Below are 24,083 nucleotides of genomic sequence, written 5' to 3'. Positions count from 1 at the left end.
ACAATGCAAGTAGCACGAATGACACTATTAACACTACTATTAATATTTATTATGAACACTGTCAGCCTGCAAATTCACTGTGTAAGCCATCAGATTTTTTGAATTGACAAGCTAATAAAAAGCATATAAACTTATTTTCAAGGCGTATTTGGTGATAGGAGAACTCGCGTGGCGTTTCTGTATTTGCAGATGAGTATTTTCTGGTGTTGTATTTGCAGCACATATGTTGTCAACGTGTTTAATGTTTAATATTGCTGTAAAGCTGGGCCTTTTAACACGGGGGTCTGTGGGGATTTGATCCCTTTTGGAGCCAGCCACCAGCAGTCAATCAATCGAACTATTTTTTTGCACTTCCGCATGGGCTTCCTCGCTCAGACCCGGAGGGTTGCCGCTTGCCCGCAGCGCCTTGAGCTCTCTCGTCCGCCGTATACCCCGCTTGACTGAGCCTTCTTTCTGATTTCTGACAAAGAAAAATTCTCCCCCAGCAGGATGACCTTAGAAACTTGTCTTGTACATGTGGCAGAACGCGCTGCATAAAAAAAACCACACCGCTCCCCTACAATGATTTCCACATCCGCGCAGGGAGCCGTCTGCGCAACACGAAACAAGCAATAACCCAAAAGCAGCACAGTGCGGGAACGGGCCTGGTCAGCGCCACATTGTGAAAGGGCCTTTTTGTCTCTGCAGTGTCCCTCTCTCTGTTTACTTATGCAGTCCATGTAATGATAGGGATATCTGTAAAACTGCCACTGCTGCCTCCGCGCTCTTTCATTCCGCCTCCTTGCGTCTGCTAGCTGCTCTCTGCAAAGTTAGCGTCTTCTCCTGCGGACGGTGGCCGCTATTGCTTCATCGCTCTGTGGCTTTGTGTGCTCCTCAGCTAGGTTTAAACAACGAAAACACAAACACACACTCTATTTCCATCCACCCGCCTTTTTTCTGCGTCCACTTTCACTAACTTCAGGTATGAAAACTGCCTGCACAAAGATAGCACTGTTTTCCTGTCACTTTTTTGTGATTTCCAGTTTAAGGTCAAGCTACACACAGATACTACTGTTGTCCGGACGTCTTTGTGTTTTCTGCTTCTTGTTTTTTTTTTTTTTTTCATAATGTGTTTTCCATTAGGTTTGTACATTCCTATGGATAATCTGAAGGGACGCTTGTTCTCTCTTGCTTCTTTTTTTAAGCTCAGTAGCTCTGCAGTTGTTCTGTGTGGACAGACGCAGCTGTTTGTCTTCTTTTTTTTTCCATTCTTATTTATGCGTTCTCCAGTGCATGAAAAGATACAAGCGGCCATAAAAAGAGCAACTGGTTTGTCTTTGTCACTTTCTGTCATTAAAGTGTCCACTGGTGCGTACATTTTCAGTGTCACAACCATAAAAGTAGGACAGACAAGAGGACCCAGCCGTCTGTGTTTTTAGTTACAAGAGTCTGCTCAGAAATGTCCGTGCTGTAGGTGGATGCACGTAGGTGTAGTTTTCATGGAAATTGCTTTATACACACATGAGCACATGTGAAAATGGATAATGAAGAGTCCATATTTGTCCTAACTATTCACCTCTGTCCCTATCACTAGTGGAAAGACTCCAGTTTCCCGGGTTACGGATATTCTGGGATGGCGTCCCACAGAGTATAAATATAGACGACACACCCTGTGCTTGAAATGCACACACTAACACACATTCACGTGACGGAAATATCTACCACCATGACGTCACCTGAATTAACGGCGGTGTTTAGAGTTTCTCGTAATCGTTTTTCGCCATTAAGATTCGTGTTTTATGTTTATTTGTTTAAACGACTCCTGTTAACAGGGGTTTAAGTTTAGGATGTGTGCGGCTGAAGGCGCTCCTTAAGACTCCCACACATGTGCTCTGTGACTTTGTTTTACCCGCTGGAAAGACTGCTTTCTGAAAGCCTTGGGAGTTTAATCCCAGACAGCTGAGCTCCTTTAAGAGCAATTTTCAGCAGACATCTGAGACCTTGGTTCACAATAGTAACTGCTTGGACATCTGTCTCTTTAGCATTGCTTAGGGTGAATATACGATGAATGTGGCTACTTTTCAAGATGACAGATATTAAAGATGAGTCCAGTACAGTGGTTGTGTATTCATACTCTTGTTTGTAAAACAAATCTGCAACAACATACACATAAACACTTTATGGTGAGAAACTATGCCTACTCAAAGAACCCGGGGTCACACTATGTAACCAAGAGGTTAGCTAGAGAGTCTTTCAGTGCAGAGAAAATGTTGGCGATGTTTGACGGCAGTTGGATGTAAAATAGTTGGACATTTCTGCTTTATCTTTCACCTGCGGAAAAGAAAATCAGGTGCAGCTCAACCTGCCGATGAATAGACTGGAATGGCAGGTACTACATGCTAGTAACATGCAGCATGATGCTATAGGAGCTCATCAAGCAGATTCTGGGAACACGTGGGTCAGAAAATGGGCTCTCATCTCACTGCTGACCAGTAGATCCTTCTGGAAAGGAAGCTAACCAGAAAAGCTCCTTTAATCCAAAGAAACAGATGAGGACTATGGCATAAAAACAGTGAAGGCAACCTTAGCTGCAGCTGTCAAAAGATGCATCACTGACATTGAAAAAATCCTGCTCTGCACTGCAACCTCACTCGACCCCGAACACTGTCATTAAAGAATTAGGAATTAGGAAATACTCATATCAGTACTCGGCAGGTATGTAAGTACATGAAATGTCTGATAAAGCCTCAACAACAGATATTGTAGATATACCTGCAAGTTAAAAGTGAAGAGGCTTATCTAAATTATGGTATAAGCAGACAACCAGACATCCATCAACTTTAAGACTTGGTTAAAAAGTTTCTGGCTGGTTTGGCAAAGTATAGTTTGCAGGAATTTCTGGATCATTGCAGCTGCTTTTGGAAATCCCTGTAAAAACTTATTTTCGGGAAGTAGGTTGAAAAAAAATCAAACCTTCCTGATATAACCATACAATTACTGTGATATAGTTGTATGGTTAGCTTTCTGCCTCCTCTGTTATTGGCACACCGAGGAGCTAAAGCCAAATTCACTCAAAATGCCACACAAAAAAAGTGAAACCAGACCACCAACACATGCGAGTGTAGCCCTGTTAACAATTATCTTTACAATTTAATTGCTTTTATAAGTAATTAAAACCACACAGTGCAATATTTTCTATGCGAAGAAGGCTGTTGGACAACAGCTCTATTCAAGAGCAGCTGAATGAAGTGACTCACACCAAGCAGCTCCACAATCACAACTGTACTTTTTAGTCTACAATGCTCTCTCTTTGACCATTCACTGCTGTTCTGTTTATACCAGCGCGAATGTTACTCTGGCGTTCATGACAGCGATTAATGTTGATGTTTTCCCAGCGCTAGTGATAACCTGCGGTGACTAACAGGGTCCCTTTCATGCAGGGATTTGATCGATGAGGAGGTGGAGCGTGACTCACTGATGCCAAACTGGCCCAGAGCCTCTGCTAAACCCTGATTTACTGAGCGTGCTCTGATCAGTTTTATCTTTGTTCACACTGTTGAAACTGGCTCAAAAAGCCCCCACCCCAAAAGAGTCACCATCTAGAGTTTTGTTCTTATGCTGTTTTTTTTCTGTAGTTTTAGTTGATGGAGTTTGCAAAAACAGCTTTTTTTGCTCCTCAAAGTTGAGTTTTCCTGTCTGTTTGTGAAATTTTGAACATCTGTCCAGGCCCTGACAACTGTCTTCAATTCTTTTTTGTTCTTTACATGACAATAAGACATGCATACAGCTGATATAGTTGTAGTTGTACTTCTACTAATCAAATTCATTCACTTTGTGTAGCAAGACTTTATTGTGTGTCATTCCTCACCCCTTTACTGTTAATTAGTTACTTTCCACTTCAGGTTTCTTCCTCTGTCCCCAGATACCTCAAGAAAATCCATCTGGCCCTTTGCCGGATAAGACAAGGTGCAGCCCAGATCTCACACCCAGTCTCCTAATGCCAAGAGCTGACTGGCACTTTATTCATAGCATGATCTCATACCCCCCAACTTCATCGGGGAATAAGTGACTATCTCGCAGCAATGCTTGATGGGAGTCAGGAAGCTCCTCCCAGAGACACAAACACAGGAAGTACACTCAGAGCCTTTTGTTCACTTTTTCAACCTTCTGATTATCTCACTTTCTTCTGCTGTAATTACGCCCCGCTCTTTGACTCAGTTTCCCATCTTCCTGTAACAGTTTGCATCTGTTTCTTTGGACAAGATAAATATTTATATGCAGCGGCACTTCAGGTCGTAAACCGTTGGTTCAAAGGTTAAAGGATTGCAGAATTCAACGCATCCGACGCTTCCCGGTTACATTGTGTTGAACTGTTACAGCACAAACAATAAAGCAAAAAAATGTGGCTTTTCTAATCAGGATATGCTGCTGATGACACTCTCAGAATCTGACATACAGTAGCTACACAGCTTTCGTGTTCCCATTGCAGTTAGAAATGTCCCTGTTCATGAGTTTTAGCATCAAATGTGTTACATACTGTCTGTATTTCCAGTTTGAACCATGAAAATAGAGATGTGCAAAACTCTGTGATTAGGTCTAGATTTAGAGCCTCAATTGGATCAAGGCTACATATTACCAGAAATGAGAGGCACACTATCAAAAACACATGTGACACATTTATCTTACAGTTGCCCTGCTCCTCACATCTGTTCATTATCAGATCTTTTATTAGAGTGCAACTGTCACACATCCCATAATTAAAACAAATGAGACATAAACAGCGATGCCATAGTGGACATGAAACGCAAACCAAGCCCAAGCTGCATTAGCGTGTTTTTGGTACCTGTGTATCATTTCTTCGAGCCTCTTCCCTTGTTCTTCGTCCAGTTCCAGCTGTTTCCGCCGTGCCTCCTCTTCCTCCTGTCCCATTCCTTGGAGGAGCCATCGCTCGCGCATGGCTTTGGACTGCATGGGAGGGGGGACACAAGAGGGACAAAGAGCTTAGTGGTGGGAAACGGAAAGCTCTCTTGATCCAAATTTTCAAATATGCCTAGAAACTATTCCTTTGGAAAAAAAGGGGGGTTCATTTTGTTTATCGGACTCTTAATGTGGAAAATAATATGTAGCATGTAGTGATCGAACAAGCATGGGACGATAGAACATCTAAGAAACTACAGTTTAGCTGTGTGTGCGATCTTATTAGAAAGTAATGCTGCTATTATTACTGTGGTTTTAGTACATTAAGATGATGTTTAAATCCTTGTGGTTCTTTAATTGTTGGTTGTCCTTGGTTGATTGTTTGAGCAACATAATGACTGACGGATGAGCGAACGGTGTCAAATGTCCATCACACTGTGACACGGTGCGCATTGATCAATTAACTATTTTGTCTTCTCTAACCAACACCCATAAACCAAAAGGTATTTAGTTTAACACAATGTGGGACCGAGACAATCAGCAAAGGACCAACTCAGGGTGTTGCAACAGTACAGCTGGAACAATGATTTTTAGGCTCACACATACACAGAGCTCCTAGAAACACACTGAACTCAGCTGGAAACCACCGTCTGCTACATGTAAATGTGGTTCCCACAAGGCCAAGGTTACTACAGCGACTATTCTTCGCGAGGACTTCCGTTTATGGTGGTGCCCTGAGCAGATGTGACTCCCCCGTGCTCTGTTCCTAAGAGAAATACAACTTAAACAATCCAAACCTAAACAAAACCCCCCACCAGAAATCAACTGGAGGATCTGCTGACTCTTCTTTGTGATATGGACACATACTGTACAACATTTTTTAACGAACAGAGAAATTAGATTTTCTTCACTCTTCTGTGTTTTCTTTGAACTTTTTGCAAATTCACTTTGCTTGTATTCCCATTTTTCTTTTTTCTTTTTAACCTCATGTCTTTACTTGGCACAGAACAGCATCACTTCTATTTAATTTTACCGAACAGACAATTCATTTACTGAACATTCACTCTCTGCTGCGCGATGACACAGATGGAATTTGGTATTAACACATTCTTCAGAGGTAGAGCCTCCCTTGAATAAAAAGTATTTTTATCTCTTCAGAAGCTGCCTAACGACTCCTCAAACATCTACAGTGACACAGTATAATATACGGTGGGGTTTCTAGTCTCTTACAATATCTTGTTCCTATTTAATGGACTTTTTCTGTAAATGCTGATAAGCGAGAGAAACTATGGAGAAACTATGGGAACTAATGATGTTTAACAAACCCAACAATCTTCTTCTCTCTGTTTTATTCTCTTCTCATGGCAGGCTCCAAGACAAAGCTGAACACATAAATATCCCACATACTGATACAGTCACTTTAACACAAAGTTTATGTTACCAACACGCATAATCTGAATCAGGCCTCAAATTAAACCTCAGACCTATTTATCTGATTCACGGTGCATTACACACACAAAGACATCAGGGGTACCAGTCCTCTCATCACACAGAGGGTGGCTGGATGTCTTTAATGCTTTATAGATGGACGCCAGAGCTTTGTTTATGCCACTAATGTCTCTGTCTCTGTCTGCAGCTCTGTTTTGTTACCACAACAGAGTCAAGCGGGAAGACTTCACTTCACCTTTGGCTGTTTACTGTCAAACTGTTGCTCGGCTGTAGGTCCTAGAGCTGACAATTAACAGTATGAGTTCACGCAGAAACACACACGGAGCTGCAGAAAATGATCCCGAAGCATTTTGCCACCTGCGGTCAGAATTTGGCAGCGGGGTTATTTGTTTGTTTGTGTCTCCGTGTGTGTGTGTGTGTGTGTGTGACGGGTGCGCACCAGTGCAAGTTAACCTCACAGACAGATCACGCGCGTCACGTTTTAAGGGTTGTCAGTCAAATGTGTTGTGATTGAAGCCTTAGCTGTGCAAACTTTTAACACAACTAGATTCCAATTTAGACATTTGATTTGTGGGTTTTTGTTATTTACAGGGGGCGGTGGACCCTGTCACGCATTTCCCTTTGTAAGTTTTGCTTATTCTTGTATGTCCTCTACGAAATTAAAATTAGCACCTGTGCATAGTCTCTAACTTGACATTAGAGTCCTCCCAGATATTTAGCTGGGAACACGTTCTTCCTGATTAAATAAAGGGAATGAATATTCAAGAGTTCAAAGTTTGGTGTCAAAATTACACAATATGAGCCCTCATGCAACTATTTTAATGACTCCATTAGTTACATTATGTATTTTGAAGGGGGAATTGTTGCAGTGATGGCCAAGGTGGCTGAAAAGTACTTCAACAGGAGAAACAAGCTACATGCCATTTACCAGTTCAGCAGTTTTAAATGTAAAGACAACCACATACGATTCTTCACAATCATCTGATTCTTTTCATCACGATTCATTTTAGGAGCAGCAAATCCAAAATAATGAGCAGCGGCTCTGGCGTTGATGATCTGCAATGAATTAAGACATTTACTGTATATTTCAAAGATAGATAGATCGATCGATAGATAGATAGAACTCACTATTTAAATGAAGTCAAAGCATTGATCAGTTACCCTCTCATTGAAATCAGGCACGTTCCCAACTAGTTCCCTCTCCACAGATGCCATGGTCCATTCAGTCCATTCAGACATCCCTCATCCATTGAGTTTCACAAAAATGTCTTGATCGCTATACGGGTTTGGGGCGTGTCTGTAGTTCGAAAGAAAACTACTCTATTATGAGAGTCTATGAGAACAACTTGGGCAATCGCAGCTATCTTAAAATTTCACGGAGTGAACCAGTAGCACAGTACTCCATGGTACTTGGCTTGTTGCTGACTGGATTACAGTCAGAAGCACACGGACAAAAAGTCCACAGCAGCCACATTCCTGACAGCCTAACCCTAACCCCGATTTGGCAAACTGCTCAAGTCTGTATGTGACCTAATCAGAGGTGGATGTTTGCCTCTTGAGTTTGACCTCTAAACCCCATTGAAGAGTTTTACAGTGACAAGAACATTCAGTTTTCTGTAGCATTTCTGCAATCGGCAAAGCATCGGTAAGTGAAGCTGTGTAGGATAATTGCCCACTTGTTTCTCTGAGAACCAGCCCGCTTTCTCTCGTGCTGTTTCACAGACTTTCCATTTCCTGTCGAGCGCTGACAAACAACTACTCCGAGGAGCACCCGTAAAGGGAAGGTTTGAGGCTGTTTGGACAGTGTGCGCGCTTTTATCAGAAACTGAAATACCCATAGTTTACCAAAATCTAACTGCCAGAAGGAAAATTCGCCATGTATTGAAGAGGTCCAGGCTCATCAGAAAATGCTTGAGGTTAAACTTTGAACCCATCATGATGTTTACACGGTCCCAGACTCAGATCAACGCCTCCATTCTGAGAGGCTTGAATCACGCAGCCCAGAGGTCCTTATCAAAGCTCTGGTCTCCAGCTTCCATTTCCTGTCCCAGGCCACTATGTCTCTGGAGAGCTCACTACAAAGCCTGCTTCATGCTGCCTGGCTGTGTGGCACTCAGAGGTAATGGCCATTAAATGGGACTGTGTGACCAGGCACTGATTACATCTGGAATTCAAGGCCACTGGTGTTGTGTGCAAGAGAGGTAAACAGAGCGGTACACGGGTTCTGGAGATCTACAGACGCCTGATTACTCAGATAGAGAAAACATATTGGGGCGTAGTCAGACGATGTCAAGTCAACTTATGAAATAATGTGCATAATTTCTAACTGTGTGCTATTTGTTATTTACCTTTGTGATCACTTTTTTGCTTGGAGCTAAGCCAGTTGCAGATTTTACCCCATTTCCTGTAATTCTCTATCACTGGTAGCTACATAGCACAGACCATGGACTGTTTATAAAAATGGATGCCCCCATAACGTTCCTGACAAGCGGTTTTGAAGCTCAATGTGGTGGCTCTGGCCGTCTCCACCTCCACCCTAAAGCCAGATTCATACGTCCCTTCTGTGTTGCAGGTATGCTCTAGGAGCGATGTAGGTATGGTGCATGACATAGAATGATATGCACCCCGACAGAAATGTAACAGTGAGGCTGACCGCTACAACCGTGACTGGACCGAAATACATTTTCTCATTCATGCCTCTCAGTGTTTGAAAAAGCACCGAAAATTCAACCTCCGTACGAACTACTCTGATGTCTTCTCTCTTTTCGTTGTTGCAGTGGGTTTAGTACAAGTCAGTGCGACCACGAGATGTTGAGTACCAGTCAACACTGTAGGGCCTCCTGGTATGGGAGTATAAACCAACCAGTATAAACCAAGCTCAACTACCTCCTAATCCAAAAATGGGTGGAGCATGATTGGAGCAGAGCTTATGACAAAGTGCTAGTTTGCATTATTGGCAAATAAAATTGGCTTAAAGTCAAACTACTCGGAGATCCCACCATGTCATCAGTGTATTGACCAAGCAGAGTAAGTCAATCCCCTAGCAGCAGCTTATTTTAACCATATATTAATATCTACATGGTACTCTGTTGAGTTCAGTGTTGGTACTAAATGAGAAGTGATGAGTTATATCAGTAAAGATATATTTCCATACAGTTTGATATGTCTCACTCCACCCAAGGCCCAGATTTCCCAGTTTACCGGTGGCACATAAATGCACCTCGCGTTTTTGTGTTGCTCTGGGCAGCATGAAAACTGCCTCAAAAGTCTATGTGCTACCTAATCTGTGCACATCTGACGATCCCTATGCACACACTTAGACATTCTGAAGCACAGGAAACCTCTTGAAAGCGAAAATAATGAACTTTGTGAAGTTGAACGATCAGATTTGTGAGTTTGCAATAAATAAATGTGCATAAAAGAATTATATTTATTCAGACTGCTTCACTTGTGGATCGTGGAACCCCATTTGTGAACACTTTGAGACTAATTTCACTCGATAATTGACTCACTTTTGCAGCAAGTCTCAAGTGGTCATTTGAGGAATTGCAGCTTTTGGCACTTTTGGGACTTATTCCCCAGAAGCTGCTGCTGCTGCTTGGTAACAGCATTAAATTTTGCCAACTGACATTAAAAATAAACAGCATACCAAGCATTTAAAGAGCAAGCGCGAAAGCTTTTGTGAAGAGGCTAAATTATTATCATTATCGGGCACTGGTGTGCAACAAAAGGTTACATGTTATTACTTACTGCTCTTGTAATGGTGGATGTCTGCAGTGCAGCACTGATACACACTAACAGAGGGTAGTGGTATGATGTGTAGTTACTGTAGTAGTCTGAAATATCAGCACTTAGTGTCACACTGTATGTAATTTGTTATGATTATTGCTTTCAAAGCCAGAGTGACCCATGTCAGGTCAAAAAAATGAAAACAGACATTTGCAGGATGAAATGAGTCAGCACACACACACACACTGAAGTGTACAGTACATGAACGGACATTTCAGGTTTAAATTTACACAGCGCTGACTCAAACTGTTGAAACCTGTGCTGGAACCCAAATTCAACAGCTTAATTAATGGTTGCTCTGAATTCAACATAATGCTTTAATGGTCTGAAGCACAAGGTGCACCTGGCTTTAATCTGTCTCTCTCCATATTTCCATAAGTGGGTGTTGAATGCTGGAAAACCCTGGTGTGTGGAATCAAACGTATTTGATAAAAGATTTGTTCACGCCAAGAGTTGTTTAATGGCCCTAATTAGAGAATGGAATGTATTTTTATAGCAAATATTAAAACTGGCTGCCACAGATATTTGTAGTATAATGGTTACCCACAGCTATTCCCTTACCCACTCGTCATCTGTGCATCATTTAGGGCCGTGGGATTTTCCAAGTAATTCCACACTTGAGAAGAGCACTTATAAAGTGGACTTCTGTATACTTATAATCCTTTTTTTAGAGCTTGAACCATTTTAGCTTCTTAACATGATTATGATGAAGACATAAATCAAAGTTTAGTAACGTATATTTTTCAGAAATGCAACATAGTGTGTCAGTGTGTCTCCACCTGCTGCAGTTGCATTTTGCCGAGGGTCAAGTGAGTGATCTTTCAAAAAGGTTCAAGAAATCCACATAAATGGCCGACGCTTAAAAGCAGCTCGTTTTTTAAAACTCTAAATCGGTCTGCAGCTCGCTTTCCCCCGCTAGCGCTCATTGTACGTCAAATATGTGTTTACCTGAAACAAACTCTCGGCTCACCGGTATTGGCTGGCAGTAGGGGATGTATTTATGTGTGTTTGGATTTGAGTGTTTTCCTGAAATGGAGAAAACAGACAGGCCAGTCCTGCCCGGCCAAGAGAAACTGTGCTCTAAGAGGCCTTCACGCCACGAGCACTTGGCACTTGGATGTTTAAATGGAACCGCTACCTGTCAGCCAAGCAGTGACTAACATGTTAATCCGTTCACGCTGGTCATTATACATAAATTATGTGTAAAAGCGGTGCGCTGGAATGTAACAGAAGTGTAAAAGGAGGAGCGTGATGCATGTCTGAATGCACGCCGTGTCTCTCTCTATCTGTATGTGACATTTAGGGGTCAAGGTAAGAAAAATAAAGGGTTGAGTAGACTAAGAGAGATAAATGGAGGTAACATATGTGAAGCATTCGTGTGAGCACCATCACTCATTTTATTCATCTGCAAACTTGTAACCCTTACCTGAACCCTGTACCTTACCTTCACCTTTACCTCATTTCCGTGACCTTAAACTAACAGTCTGAGATCTTACGTCTCACATGCAGACAGTTATGGCAGATTTAAGTCAGCTGAAGTCAAGACGCTATGTTCAAGTAATGAATAAATAGCTCTGAGAACCAAAAGTAAGCAGAAAGGTCCTGGAGGACGGTGAGATGCAGGTTTTTTGCCATTCATCTCAGTTTCTTTAGCGGCTGACTGATTTTTATTATGTAACTTTCTTTTCTTGGCTGTTTTTTATGTGCTAAAATCTGTTTTAAGAACATGGAGAACACGGCTGCACTGCCACCGTCTTTGCACCATAGACGAAATTGCAAACACACTTGTGACGATGTTCCTCCGACATGTGACGGGTATTTATAGGTCCAGAATGCGGACATAGGAATAAGTAGCCCCTGCAAAAATAGAAGCTACGTGTAAACAGCTACGTGCGCGCTGAGTAAGTCTGGAACACGCTGAATGAAGAGAGGTTGTTGCTGGGCCAATCCGAACTCTAAATCAATAATAACGTCCACGCGTGCTGACAAATAAACCAACCTTGACATGTTGTAGCTGCAGCACCAGATCGTCAAGCTGGCTTCTTTTGTCTTCAATTTCAGTCTGCCGCTTCCGCTTCTCCTGAGAGACACAAAAGCACAAGAGATGGAAATGAATTATCCACTTAGAACAGATCATTTGAAGTATTAATTATACTGCTGTGGAAAGATACCGTCCAGTTAATAATTACTTAGCGCAGCAAAGATGCTACGGCAGACTGTGATGACTAATGCATGCTGAGGTATTATGTTTTAATCATTCATTTGAGGCGACTGTGGTTTAGCTACGTTCAATTTTGAAGAGATCAAAGAGTTCAGTGCAACAGACTGTTCAGATCAGTTTTGTCTTGTTTTGTCTACTAGTTGGCTGAAGGCACCGATCCCACATTCAAGCTGAGATCCCCTTTTATGAATATGTTATTAAGTAGAACAGCAAATCAATTGCAATCTATACACTGTCATACTGCATGCGCCATTAAGCGGAGAAAAATGAACTGTGGGTGCACGCAGGAAGGAAGTGAAGTATTATAGGGGTTGAAGGTCACAGTTTATCGAGGGTTGAGAGGGGTTAGGGCTCACAGGCAACATAAGGAGGAGGGATTAGGCCTTGAAACGTCTGAAGGTCACTGAGGGTGAAGTCGGGGTGGGGAGAACAATCTTCACCTTCATGTGAGGGTATGAGGATGCAGTGAGTGCACGGTGAGTTTTAGAATGGAAAAAAAAAAGTCACTGTCATTAGATTCACTCTTACAAAAACCCATGTTATATAAACAAAGCAGAGCCCAGCACTGCTTGGGGCTGAAGGGCATGAGATACTGTGGATGTGGCTCTCTTTCTGTGGGAGTACGGCGAGGATTTCTGGGACGTTTCCTGTTGGCTAAATATAACCATTAGGGAAAACCCAGAAAATGAGAACAAACCTTGGACCAGGGCTCAAACAAAGTGAGCGAAGAGTGACGCAGAGTAGAACGGAGGACTGAATACGGAGCCGGACACAATGACACCGAATAAACAGAACAGGACTGAAATGGTTTCTATTAGAAAACAGGTGAAAATATACTTCTGGATAATCTGGATAACTATATACAGCTATAATACATAATATGTGTTCTTGCTGAACAATGTCACAGAGAAGTTGACTCTTGACCTTTTGGGTATAAAATGACTTAATAATTGTGTCCTATTAGATATTTTTTTGGTGTGTGAAATGTTGTCATAGTTGGAGCGTGGTTTGTTGGTTTGTTAAAAAATGGGTTTTGTGAGGTGACGGTGACCACGACCAGCAAAGTCCAATCAGTTCATCCTTGAATGCAAGCAAACGTTTGTGCCAAATTTGCAGACACGTCTCCTTCACCAAAATGTGCCGTACGGACGCCTGAAAGCATTAATCAAAATCGCAGTACTGGTCATCTGTAAACCACAATGAAGGATGTCCACTTGTGGCAAGAAGCAGACTATTTTATGTGCAAAATCTGGGTCATAATATGATCTCGGGCTCCATTTTCTTAGACTGAACACAGTTATTTTTCAACGTTCTGCTCTCTTCCTTCTTTTAAAAGCATTTGAAATAGAGAGAGAAAAATGACACCTACACCTCAAACATTCAGTCAAGCTGTGGAAACAATTAATAAAGGCTAATTTAAACTGAGTGCTTGCGTATGTTTGGGTGATGGGTTAAGTGTATAAAAAAGGTCATTTGTAATTAAATGCCAGCGTCTTCTGTGTGTCCGTATCAAGAAGGCGGAGGCCCTATGGAATATATTTTACGTTCCGTAGTCTCACATATCAATTAGACAAAAAGAATATGTGGTAAATTGAAAAAAAGGCTGCACTTACATAGTTTCTGCGTGTTTGGTTTTGCCTGCGTGTGCCCCTGCCAACTAAACCACCAGTAACTGTGTTTGAGACAAGAAGCCTTCTGAGCAGGAGCAAATGCCATTTTAAGCCAAAATATGTAGTCAAATGTTAGTGCGCTGCCTAATTCACACACGCACAGCCTCTCTTTGCACGCAAACGTGATGGTTTAGTGGAAATGACCAAAAAACTGCATGTGTAATAACAGCGGCGTCGCACCTACGGGATCCTTACAAACAGAAATGAGCGAAACGACTCGACGACATCAGACTATGGAGGGACACGTTACGAAGCTGCACACAGGCTGCGAAAACATTTGCGCCAAAGCTGAGGTCATTTCTCTTGCACGCACACACACGCGCGCACACCACAGCAGCCTACACAGCAGCCGTTCCCATGGTCTGTGAAGTACAGTCAGAGAGCCTGAGCGGAGAAATGGCCGCCAGATGTCAGGGACTGTTGAGGACATGTGGTCGAGGAATGGGTGAAACGCACACATGCACGCACACATGCGGAAAAAAAAAACGCACGAAAGCAAATACACTCACGGGCATGAATACATACACACAGATAAGCTGACGGTAACATATTCTCAGAATAAAACTCGGGAAGTGTTTGCGACTTTGCGCTTTGGGGATTCCTCGAACCGCGCAGGAACTCAAACACACGGACAAGATAACGTACAGATAAGATAACACACACCAACTATGTTTGACTGTACAGGAATTCACACACACAAACGTAACTGAAGCTCTATGTCCTTAGATCAAAGATGGTTTGGGTGCCATTTGGTTCTCATCACATTTCAGATGTGAAATGCATAGCACTGACATCCCCTTCAACAGTAATGCTAGTCTTCTATGCGAAGCACAGTATTGTGTTCTCTATCTATCTATTAACTTACAGCAATGGTTGTTATGGTTCCCACAAGACTTTTCAGACTGATGATTGTTCTGTGGCTTCAACTAATGGTTATTTTCACAATGAGTAATCTGTACATAATGTTCTTTTCGTAACTTTTGAGTCTGTGAAAAACAGTGGAAGATAATGGCACTCCAATTTGAGTCAGAGGCCACACAATTTGCTTGTTTTTTTTTTTCCAGTTTGAGTGCTCATTTACTCTCATATATGGCAGACAAGCAGGAATAATATTTCAGTTTGACAAGATGAACCCAGAATTCATCAACTTTGTTCAATTGTTTATGACAGGAGTATGAATTGGAGATTGATTCCAGTTCCAGTAGTATCACTGTGTGACATTTAGCTCCCTGGGGATAATTTAATTTGTCCAACAATCACTTTGCATCGAAAACACAAATTCATTAGCTCAAGGAGATCATCACTGTCTGCGAGAGCGGGGTTAAAAACCAAGTGGACAACGGAGACGGATGAGTTCACAATGAAATGAAATGAATCCCTTGCCCTGTTCAGTCGAGCTGACAGGAGAAAGACCCCGAGCGCTGCTCTGTTTCACTGCGTTCTCCCCCACATAACACGTCCTCCTCCTCCTCACAAAAAAATGCTGACATTCTCGGTGACACACTCATGACTTCCCACTCTGTGACTCACAGTGTTTGGCCCCACTTGGCTCACCGCTGAGGGCATCGCTTTTCCCACTACTGTTGACACCATCCAAAAAGCTGGACACTTAAGCAGAAATGTGTGTTCAATATTTAAAATGATTCAGCAACTCTGACTTTATTCTTGTTGGTATGTTGCAGCATCACAAGCCAAGGAAAACTCACATGGACTGGACTGAATTTAGTAACATCTCATCCTACGGAGCGACAGATTTTGGCAGCGGAGAGAAAACTTCCATTGTCTGCTCACAGTTCCTGTAAGTTTATGCAGAGCACAATGAACTTTCCACCATCTTCAGTGTCGTTTACACCAGAAAATACTTTTTAATAGGCCTAAAGTCAATGTCCCATGTAGTCTCTTGGGTTAGTGGGGGTTTCCTGTAGCAGATTTATACAATGTTCTCAGCCTCAGCAAAGTGTTTAACAGTGCTCTTATAAAGAGGACTTCACTAGGCTGGCAAGGACCCCACATGGCCCCTGAGATTTCGAAAGGCCTCATTCTAACCTTGACAATCGGCAACAACTGAGCCAAACCAGACATGACTGGTATGGATGGATAATCCTCGGAGGACAGGATTCAATATCGTATTACAGGATGTTTAAGCATTATCCTGGATTCTCACAGATTTGCGAGATCAGGAGATCACATGACAATCCATCTAGCTAGTATTCAAACAGTGAGTCTGTTTGTCAATGGTGCGGGCCTATCAGCATCCTGTGAGGAACAACTGGCAGCCAAAAGGATATTTTAGGCGTGAGGACGGTCTCTTCAAAGAGTGCCTATTATGCATGTTTCCCTGACAAAGATGCAAAGAACCATCTTCTGAGATGTTAACTACACAACTAGAATGTCTGTTAGCTTTCAAAGCCCATCAGACTGCTGCTTGTTGTGTTTCCTCTCCTCTCTACATCATAGTTTGTTGACCTTACTTGTTGAGGTTAGCCTGTGGAATTATACAATCACTAAGTCAAAAATGACTTCCCAGACAGTTCTGATTAACAAGCCATTTGATGTGCCGAGTTAGTTTAAGTGGAACATAACAATAATACTGAGGAACATGTTCAAAAAGGTAATTGTCTTTTGGTATGTTGGACTGTGTCAGTTATATCTTTATTTAACACATGGATTGCATTATGAATGTCAATAACATACACTCTTGTCAAATGCAAAATTTGGTCTGAGAACCATATAATGCCAATGGCCAATGGTCATTTCAATCATCATTTGTAAGAACACGTATTCACAATGCAAACAATATAAATTATTTTCAGTTACCAATACTTTAGCAGTAGCCTAGCATAACCAGACTCACATTCTTGAATGTTTGCCGAAGTTGCAGTCCAACAACTTTCGGTAATTTATTACTACAAAAATGGGTGGATGTCAAGGGGTTACATAACACAGGGAGGTCTGAATGTCATCAAAAAAACTGGTGAGAGCCTGGCTTGCAGTGGGGCAAGTCACACACACACCATAAGCATGAAATCAACATGGGGAGATGATATCATTGTTTAGTGTACCAGTGCAAACAGTACAAAAACAAAGTAAGAAAAAAACATTTTCAATTTCAAGTGTTTAACAGCTGTTTTCGAGCTGGATAGCTTTTTTAAAGGAGAAAACACAGACAGCCTGTTACATTGGCGTACAAACAGCATTCTACACTACTGATGCACATCTCACACATCCAGCATTAGGCCACACGGGCATTATTACCCCGTGATACAACAGTGATGTAACTCTGCTCGGATTAAACTTCTGCTGATGTTGACTTAGAGAACAGAAGTGGGCTACGGATCAGTTAGGTCACATTCTGTACATGCCAACACACCCAGCGCAGAAATCTCACAGTGAAGATCATCTTCCATTCAGCAGGCGGCCATACCTGAACGCTTAGAGACCACTTACTGAAATGGGCCTGTGGCTTGAATGTCATGGGTTTGGTTCTGCAAGACATGTCTTTGGATGATGCCGTAAGCCATGGACCAATACCTAAAAAGTGACTGCATAAATGTAGCACTGAAACGATTTATCAGCAATCAACAAACAATTTAAGATCATGAAATGTCCATTTTACCATTTGTGGGGGTGGCTGCAGGTCTACAATGAACAGGACATTAACCTGCTAACTCCATACCCAACGGTGGTGTCAATAAATGCATACTTAGCACATAGCTGAAATGCCTTGCATGCCATTGTCAGATGATGGGAGCAGGTGGTGACTATACTCATCATGTCCATCTGTGGAGACGCCCAAGTATGTGTACTTTTGAATTCCCATGCAGGTAGAAATGCAGTTTAATTTGGTAGTAGTGCTATTGCTATCAGTAAACCAGAGTTGTTGTTAGGACAGAACTAATATGAGTAGCTGAGGCTGGAACCTTTGCTGTCAGTCTGCATTTCTGTCGCGTCACCCCTCAGCTGTTTATCATTCAGCTAAGCTTGAAAATAATTTAAAAACCAACAGCGTCCACTGAAGCTGCATTCCAACCTCTCATGTCCCGGTGAACCCCAACCCCACTCACTAAAGCGCACACACACAGGCATGTACACACAGACGTGCGCGCAAACATACCACAACGTCCAGTAGGTCCAAGACAGCTGCTGCTAATTTTAGACGGCATGTATGCATGCTGTGTCCCAGACCCCCTGCCACCTAACCAACCACACCCCCTCTTCCTTTTCAAAATGACTTCGCCTGAAGCGCGCGGCCCTCCCCCATAAAACTGCCAAGTCCATAAAGCAGGCCTCGTCTACCCACCTTTCCACACTCCAGGAACCAATCTGCCCAGTCGGTAGTTGGCAACACCCACTCTTCCAAGTATTCAAAGCGTATGACACCAATTCAGGAAGCCCATTAGGCAATTATATGCAGGAAAACAGACCTTAACGCGCACTGGAACACATGTATTGACTTCACATTGCAAGTAGCAGATGGGAAAAATCTGACAAACATGTCTTTACCATCAACTAAAGTAAATGTGCCAGATTCCATGCCAATGAAACTAAAGGTTTAGATATGTGATTAAGACTGTGTTCCCCTCAGCTGGAGCTACTGAAAACAGCTGCAGGGATGTGTCTGATTGTGAGAAACAACAGACTATATATGGGCATATGACATAACGCAATGAAAACTCACTTAGAATAACACATGGCAAACACTTGACAGTATCGGTCAGTATTTTCAAAAGTGTTTTCAAGGTTTCAAAGTAGTCATCGTGTCATGCTCGAAGTAAGCAAACTGCGCAAACTGAAACATCAAATGCAGGCAGCCCAGCCCCCCCCAACTTAGCGTGGCCCATTACCACAGCTCCTTCACTGCATGCCACAATCACAACTCAGCGCATGCCAAGGTCTTGCTATATAGCATCCCCCTCACCTTCACCCCGCTCACTTCCCTCTGTTAAACCTCGCTAAGTGGATCCAGAACTTTGTCCACCTTCCAGAACGACAAGCGCAGACCACTTCACAGGCCTCATCTAAAAGGAGATCAATTTGTGGTCGAATCCGTGAAGTGAAATAATTCAAAATGGCGTATTAGTCTTGCATGATTCTTAATAAAACTCACTCATCAGCAGGAGAGACAATAGGCATTCTTAACTGCACAGAGTTTAGTCCCTAAATGTCTTGCTTCCAGTGCCAGCGGCTATCATATCCTTAATCTTTCTCTTTTCCACACACCATCATCTGAATTTACATGCACCGCTTCCTAATCCCCCTCAGAGTTGGCCTCAGACAATCTGCAGGCTTGTGTGCATTTGAGCATATGTGTTTGTTGGGGGTGCGGGCGCAAGGTCCAGAGCGCTGAGGTCATCTATGTAAACATATCAAAGACACTACTGAGAAGTCTGTGAAGACACATACCTTTTTGTATATGTATTTTTCTGCGCTGCTTGCCGCTTGGCGCTTGCAGGCCACATGGGCAACATTTAATTATAATGATGAGACGCTCGCCATCCACGGGCTGATCTTAAAACCACATGCAAGCCTTTGGTGAACACACATGCGTTCGCAAAGTCAAACAATCACGCGGGCTTTCCGGGGAACCCTGACCAGGCTGGGCTACATCCGACTGCTATAATTGCATGGTAATAATATGCCAATTGCAGGTCTGCATTTTACTACATGACATCACGACAACTGCTCCCTAATCTGACCAATTAGACCACAGGCAGCTGACAGCCACTAATCACTATCAGAGTATGGCAATCTTAGTTTGAACGTTTGGTGAACTAATGAGTCAATTAACTAAATAACTGTTAGATTACATGCTCGCAAATTTCTCACTGCTTGGTTGGGTTGAAAAATTACTGCTTTGAGTAAGCTTATTTGGAAGGCAAAACCGTCAGTAGTTATTTTGGATGCCTAGTTTGGTTGCCAAAATTAAAAAGAAAACAGTTTCCACTTAGTTAAGCAAGGGCAGCAATATACAGCAGACTGAGCAGCACTGAAAAGATACAGAAAATAGTGAAATAGTGAAAATAGTGAGCAGCAGCCATCCCCAGCAGGATGCAGCCTGACACAGGCACAAACACAAAAACATTTTAGAAACAACTCAAAAAACATGAAGATCAGCACAAGGTGTTGACCTGGCCTCCAAATTCACTAGATCCCAAACTGATCAAGTGTCTGTGGGATGCATTGGAACAAGCCTGATCCACAGAGAGTGGAAAAGACATTCATAACACTTATGTTACAGTGTCCACTGTTGGACAAGTAGACATTCTTGAAGATAAACAGCTTGGATATCTAATGTAATTGTATGCTCCCAGCAGCTTCATCTCCACTCACGTCTTTGCCCATTTTGAGAACAGAGGTGGGGATTAGGCAAATTTGGGCACTGCCAAGATGGCGACAGCCAGAACCACCACACTGAGCTTCAAACTGCTTATCAAGAGTCCTATGGATAAAGTCATGGATGAGTCCTCTATCTTTTTCAGTCAGTAGTTTCAGATATTTTGTTTTTAATCTCTCTTTGGTAAAGGTCAATTGCAAATTCGCATTCACCCTTTGTCAGCACATGGTTGTACTATATTTAATACTTTTTAATTGCACTTGTTGAAATGTCTGAATACATCTCAGCTTGGGCATCTAATATCCTTCTTACTCCCAGTACAAAAGTGAACATCACATTGTGATGCTTCAGTTTGCCTTAGCCGCTAAATCAAAGACGAGATGGCAAAGACCTCAGTTGGGTGGGAGCACTTTCAATAGAGCAACAAGAAGACAGTGTGTCAAATAAACCATTTCATTTGAGTAGTAGGCTATTGTATTGTTTGATGCTGTAAAATACTTTGACCATACTTGTAAGCAGACTTAGTTTAGCTCTTGTTTGTTGTCTAGTTGCTATAAAGAAGGTGCTCATCTACTGTTCAAACATAGCAGCGGTATACCATGCATCTCAGTGAGTCTACCAGCCTCGAGTCAAGTCCAACCCAAACAATCCAAAACTTCACTACTGAAGCCACGGACACCAAAAAACTGTCATAATCAATTAATTCTGTGATTTACAGATCAAAAAACCTGTCATAATTAATTCATTCTGTGATTTCATACTATATGGCGCACTCCAGCTGAGCATTATACCCATTAACTCCATTATTTATTCACGAGTCACATAAAACACTGACCTATCTCTGTGATAAATGAGCTGCTACCTGTCAGTGACATTTCGGTCCCGTTTTATATTAAAGCACAGCTGGCCACCCTGGTGTCTGTATCAGCTGCTAAATCTGTGGCTGACATTGATTATGTCTGCTGGTGGCTCACTTGCAGCTCTCTCTGGCCCTTTGCTTGGATTTTAGAGGAAGCTTCCAGTTTGGCTCAAGATCTGCTAAAGTATTGATGAGGACAGACACTGACGGTGATGACAATGAAATCTCAGAGTATGAATTATTGATAAAATCATTAGCATGTCAGCTGCAGACCGGAGACGGAGTGTGTGCGTGTATGCACTCTGCACCTCTCTATAGTGGACCACTGATGCTTACTTGCCCCTCTGTATACTTACTAAAGACAAAAGCATAGTTTTAAAGGAGTTTCTGAAATTGTCACTGGATCGATTATTATGAAACCCCTCCACGTCCCTGTGGGAATCTTTGTCCAGCTTCTGTATTTACTCTTGACCTCCGGTTCTTGGCTTACTCTGTAGCTTCCAGAGTGCTTCGTCGCCTCAGAGAGTTGTTAGTACTATTAGTGTAATTGTAACCCTTCTCTATTTAAGTGCCTGGTAGGGGTTGAAAGCTATTAACACTGTTATTGTCTCTGATATCATGTACACACACTCCGCTGAGACAAGACAGATGCTCATTTGGACGAGACAAAGCGACTCAGATGATTTATTTGTACTCACTGCCTCACATTACCTGGACGTCGAAGCTCTACGCATTTAATGTAGAATCTCTCATTATCCTTTAATAAATGTAAATGAAAAGCATTCTTTGTAGTATTTAAGTGAAGTTAAGAACGACTATGAGCAGAATATCCTTTGAGCCCCGAAACAAAACTTTTAAAACAATGCATTAATTATTATGTGGTATTTTGGCAAATACACATAAAATCAAGCAAGAAACAGAAATGCTTGTCTGTCCAGACTGTGAGAACTCTCTGCTCTTTTCCTCTAAGTGCCATACTGGTTGAAGTACATGAAGCTGGGTATGGCTGCCATGTTTCAACGTGGCCAAAATAGTTCTCCATCTGCTGCTGCTGCTGCTTCTGCTGTTCCCCCCACTTTTGTGTATATGTGCTCCCGAGCCCCTGCGTGTCTTAAGCGTGTGTGGTATGTTGTGGTTCTTCGCTGGCGCCAAATTTAGTCCCGGGCAGCGAGCGCCGGTATAACCGTCGCTCTGAAGCCCGTTCAGCACCGAGCCAAACACTTCCACAGGTCCCGAAACATAGCGGCGAGTATCGAAACATATTCTAGACCACCTCACAGCTGAGCTCCTTTCACGCTGGAAAGCTGATACACCTAGAAACCTCAGACATCTGGCCAGCAAAGAAAAAAAGAACTTTCCACCAACTTTCCAGTGAGATGGTTTCCACCAAAAAAAGAAATGGAAGAAGATGAAAGCCGACACGAACAGCGAGGCAAACTCTGCGGCAGTGCATTACAGCAGGCTAGCGAGGGATTGAAGCACGTCACAGCTGGCGCAAGAAAAATGGCTTTTATGAGATGAAAATGGGTGCAGAAGGCTACGATGTCATGCTACAGGGCTACTAACACGTTAGGCATATTCAGTTTTAATTTGCTGTTTGACAAAAAAAGCAATCCGACATGCAGCGAACATTTTGGATTTAGCAAGATCGAATCCAAGGGTGGTCAACATGTGACATATTTGTATGTTTTCAAGTTATCTGGCTCAGGAACAGTTAAAAGAAAAAAAAAACACCAGGCAAGATAAACACTCTTCAGTGTTTGTGGGGTCACTGTGACTTTTAGACCTCGACTGGTGGTTTGCGTCACAACTTTATGAGTCAAAGTTCAATACACGTTGGCATGAAGCGAAAAGAGAGAAGAAGAAATAAAATAAGGGGGAAGTGATGCTTTTTTCCCACCCGTTACACATGCTACAATGGAGAGAAATGGGTCATGAATGAATAATGTGACTAGGCAGACAGAGAGAGAGAGAGAGAGAGAGAGGGAGAGCGGGCATGACAGAGAACGAGAGGGAAATAATGAGAGAGGCAGAGAGACTGGCGGAGAGAGTTGCGGGAACTTTGAGGTGCCAGACAGTTAAGTGAGATATGGTGCTGTGAATGACAGAAAGGGATGAAGTCAAGGTGAGACGCCGCGTCTGACAGCAACAGAAGCCCTCGTGTTGTCGCAGACGGCAATACAAACAGGCAGAGGGTCAGAGAAGAAGCAACAAAAACGACAGTTTAAAAACACGCTGACTTACCGCCAAGGCCTGCAGCCTCTCTTTGTGGAGCTGAGCCTCCTCACACGACATCCTGAGGGGGGAAGCAGGGGACAGGGGAGGGTGAAAGGAGAACCAGAGGTGAGATCCGGGAAGACCTGAGAGCTGCAGTCCCTCAACGAGAGGTGGACACACAGAGGGGAGGGAAGAAGAGGAGAGAGAGAGAGGGACGACAGGGAGAAGAGAGGAGGAGTATCCAGACGAGGTGCTTCCTCAGCGATAATCCAACCAGCGAGAGAGGAGACAGCGGGAGAAGGAGCTCACGCTGAGAGGAAGCAAGGATCGCTCACTCACTGGCCATGTGCCTCACACTCAGCCCACTGGCTCGCATTTTCTGTCTCTCTCTCTCTCTATCACACACTCTTTCTTTTGCACTCCGTGACTCTCCTCCCATTTGTCCCCTCCTTCCCTCCCCTCCTTCTCTTCTTTAGGCATGAGCCATGTGTGATTAAACAGCTGGGAGGAGCAGCTGAGGGAGGGAAGGGAAGGGAGAGAGAAGTGGAAGCATGAAGGTAGGGCTGTGAGAGAGAGGGAGAGAGAAGGGAATAATGGAGAGAAAGAAAGAAGAGCAACATAAAAATGCAGAAGTAAGGAAAAGGGAAG

The 24,083-nt window shown here is 42.8% G+C and overlaps 1 protein-coding gene across 3 annotated transcripts in view; it reads right to left on the bottom strand.

Moving 5' to 3' along the window:
• palm2akap2 (PALM2 and AKAP2 fusion) overlaps window positions 1–23,841 on the bottom strand; it is a 78,183-nt gene extending 54,342 nt beyond the window's left edge. For 2 of the 3 annotated variants that reach the window (XM_084572475.1, XM_084572476.1), the window contains exons 1-2: window positions 12,134–12,299; window positions 4,823–4,944 (exon numbers count right to left, since the gene is read on the bottom strand). In XM_084572475.1, the coding sequence (XP_084428601.1) occupies window positions 4,823–4,944; window positions 12,134–12,271 (260 nt within the window). In that variant the 5' untranslated portion in view covers window positions 12,272–12,299. Of the gene's footprint in view, window positions 1–4,822; window positions 4,945–12,133; window positions 12,300–23,462 lie in introns of those variants that run through there. The other variant, XM_084572477.1, reaches the window with a different exon arrangement.
• Window positions 23,842–24,083: the final 242 nt, after the last annotated feature.

This window comes from Chelon labrosus, assembly GCF_963514085.1.
Source record: "Chelon labrosus genome assembly, chromosome: 22".
Classification (NCBI taxonomy): domain Eukaryota; kingdom Metazoa; phylum Chordata; class Actinopteri; order Mugiliformes; family Mugilidae; genus Chelon; species Chelon labrosus.
Note: the sequence above shows the minus strand (reverse complement) of the source record. Positions and strands in the feature narration are given on the sequence as shown.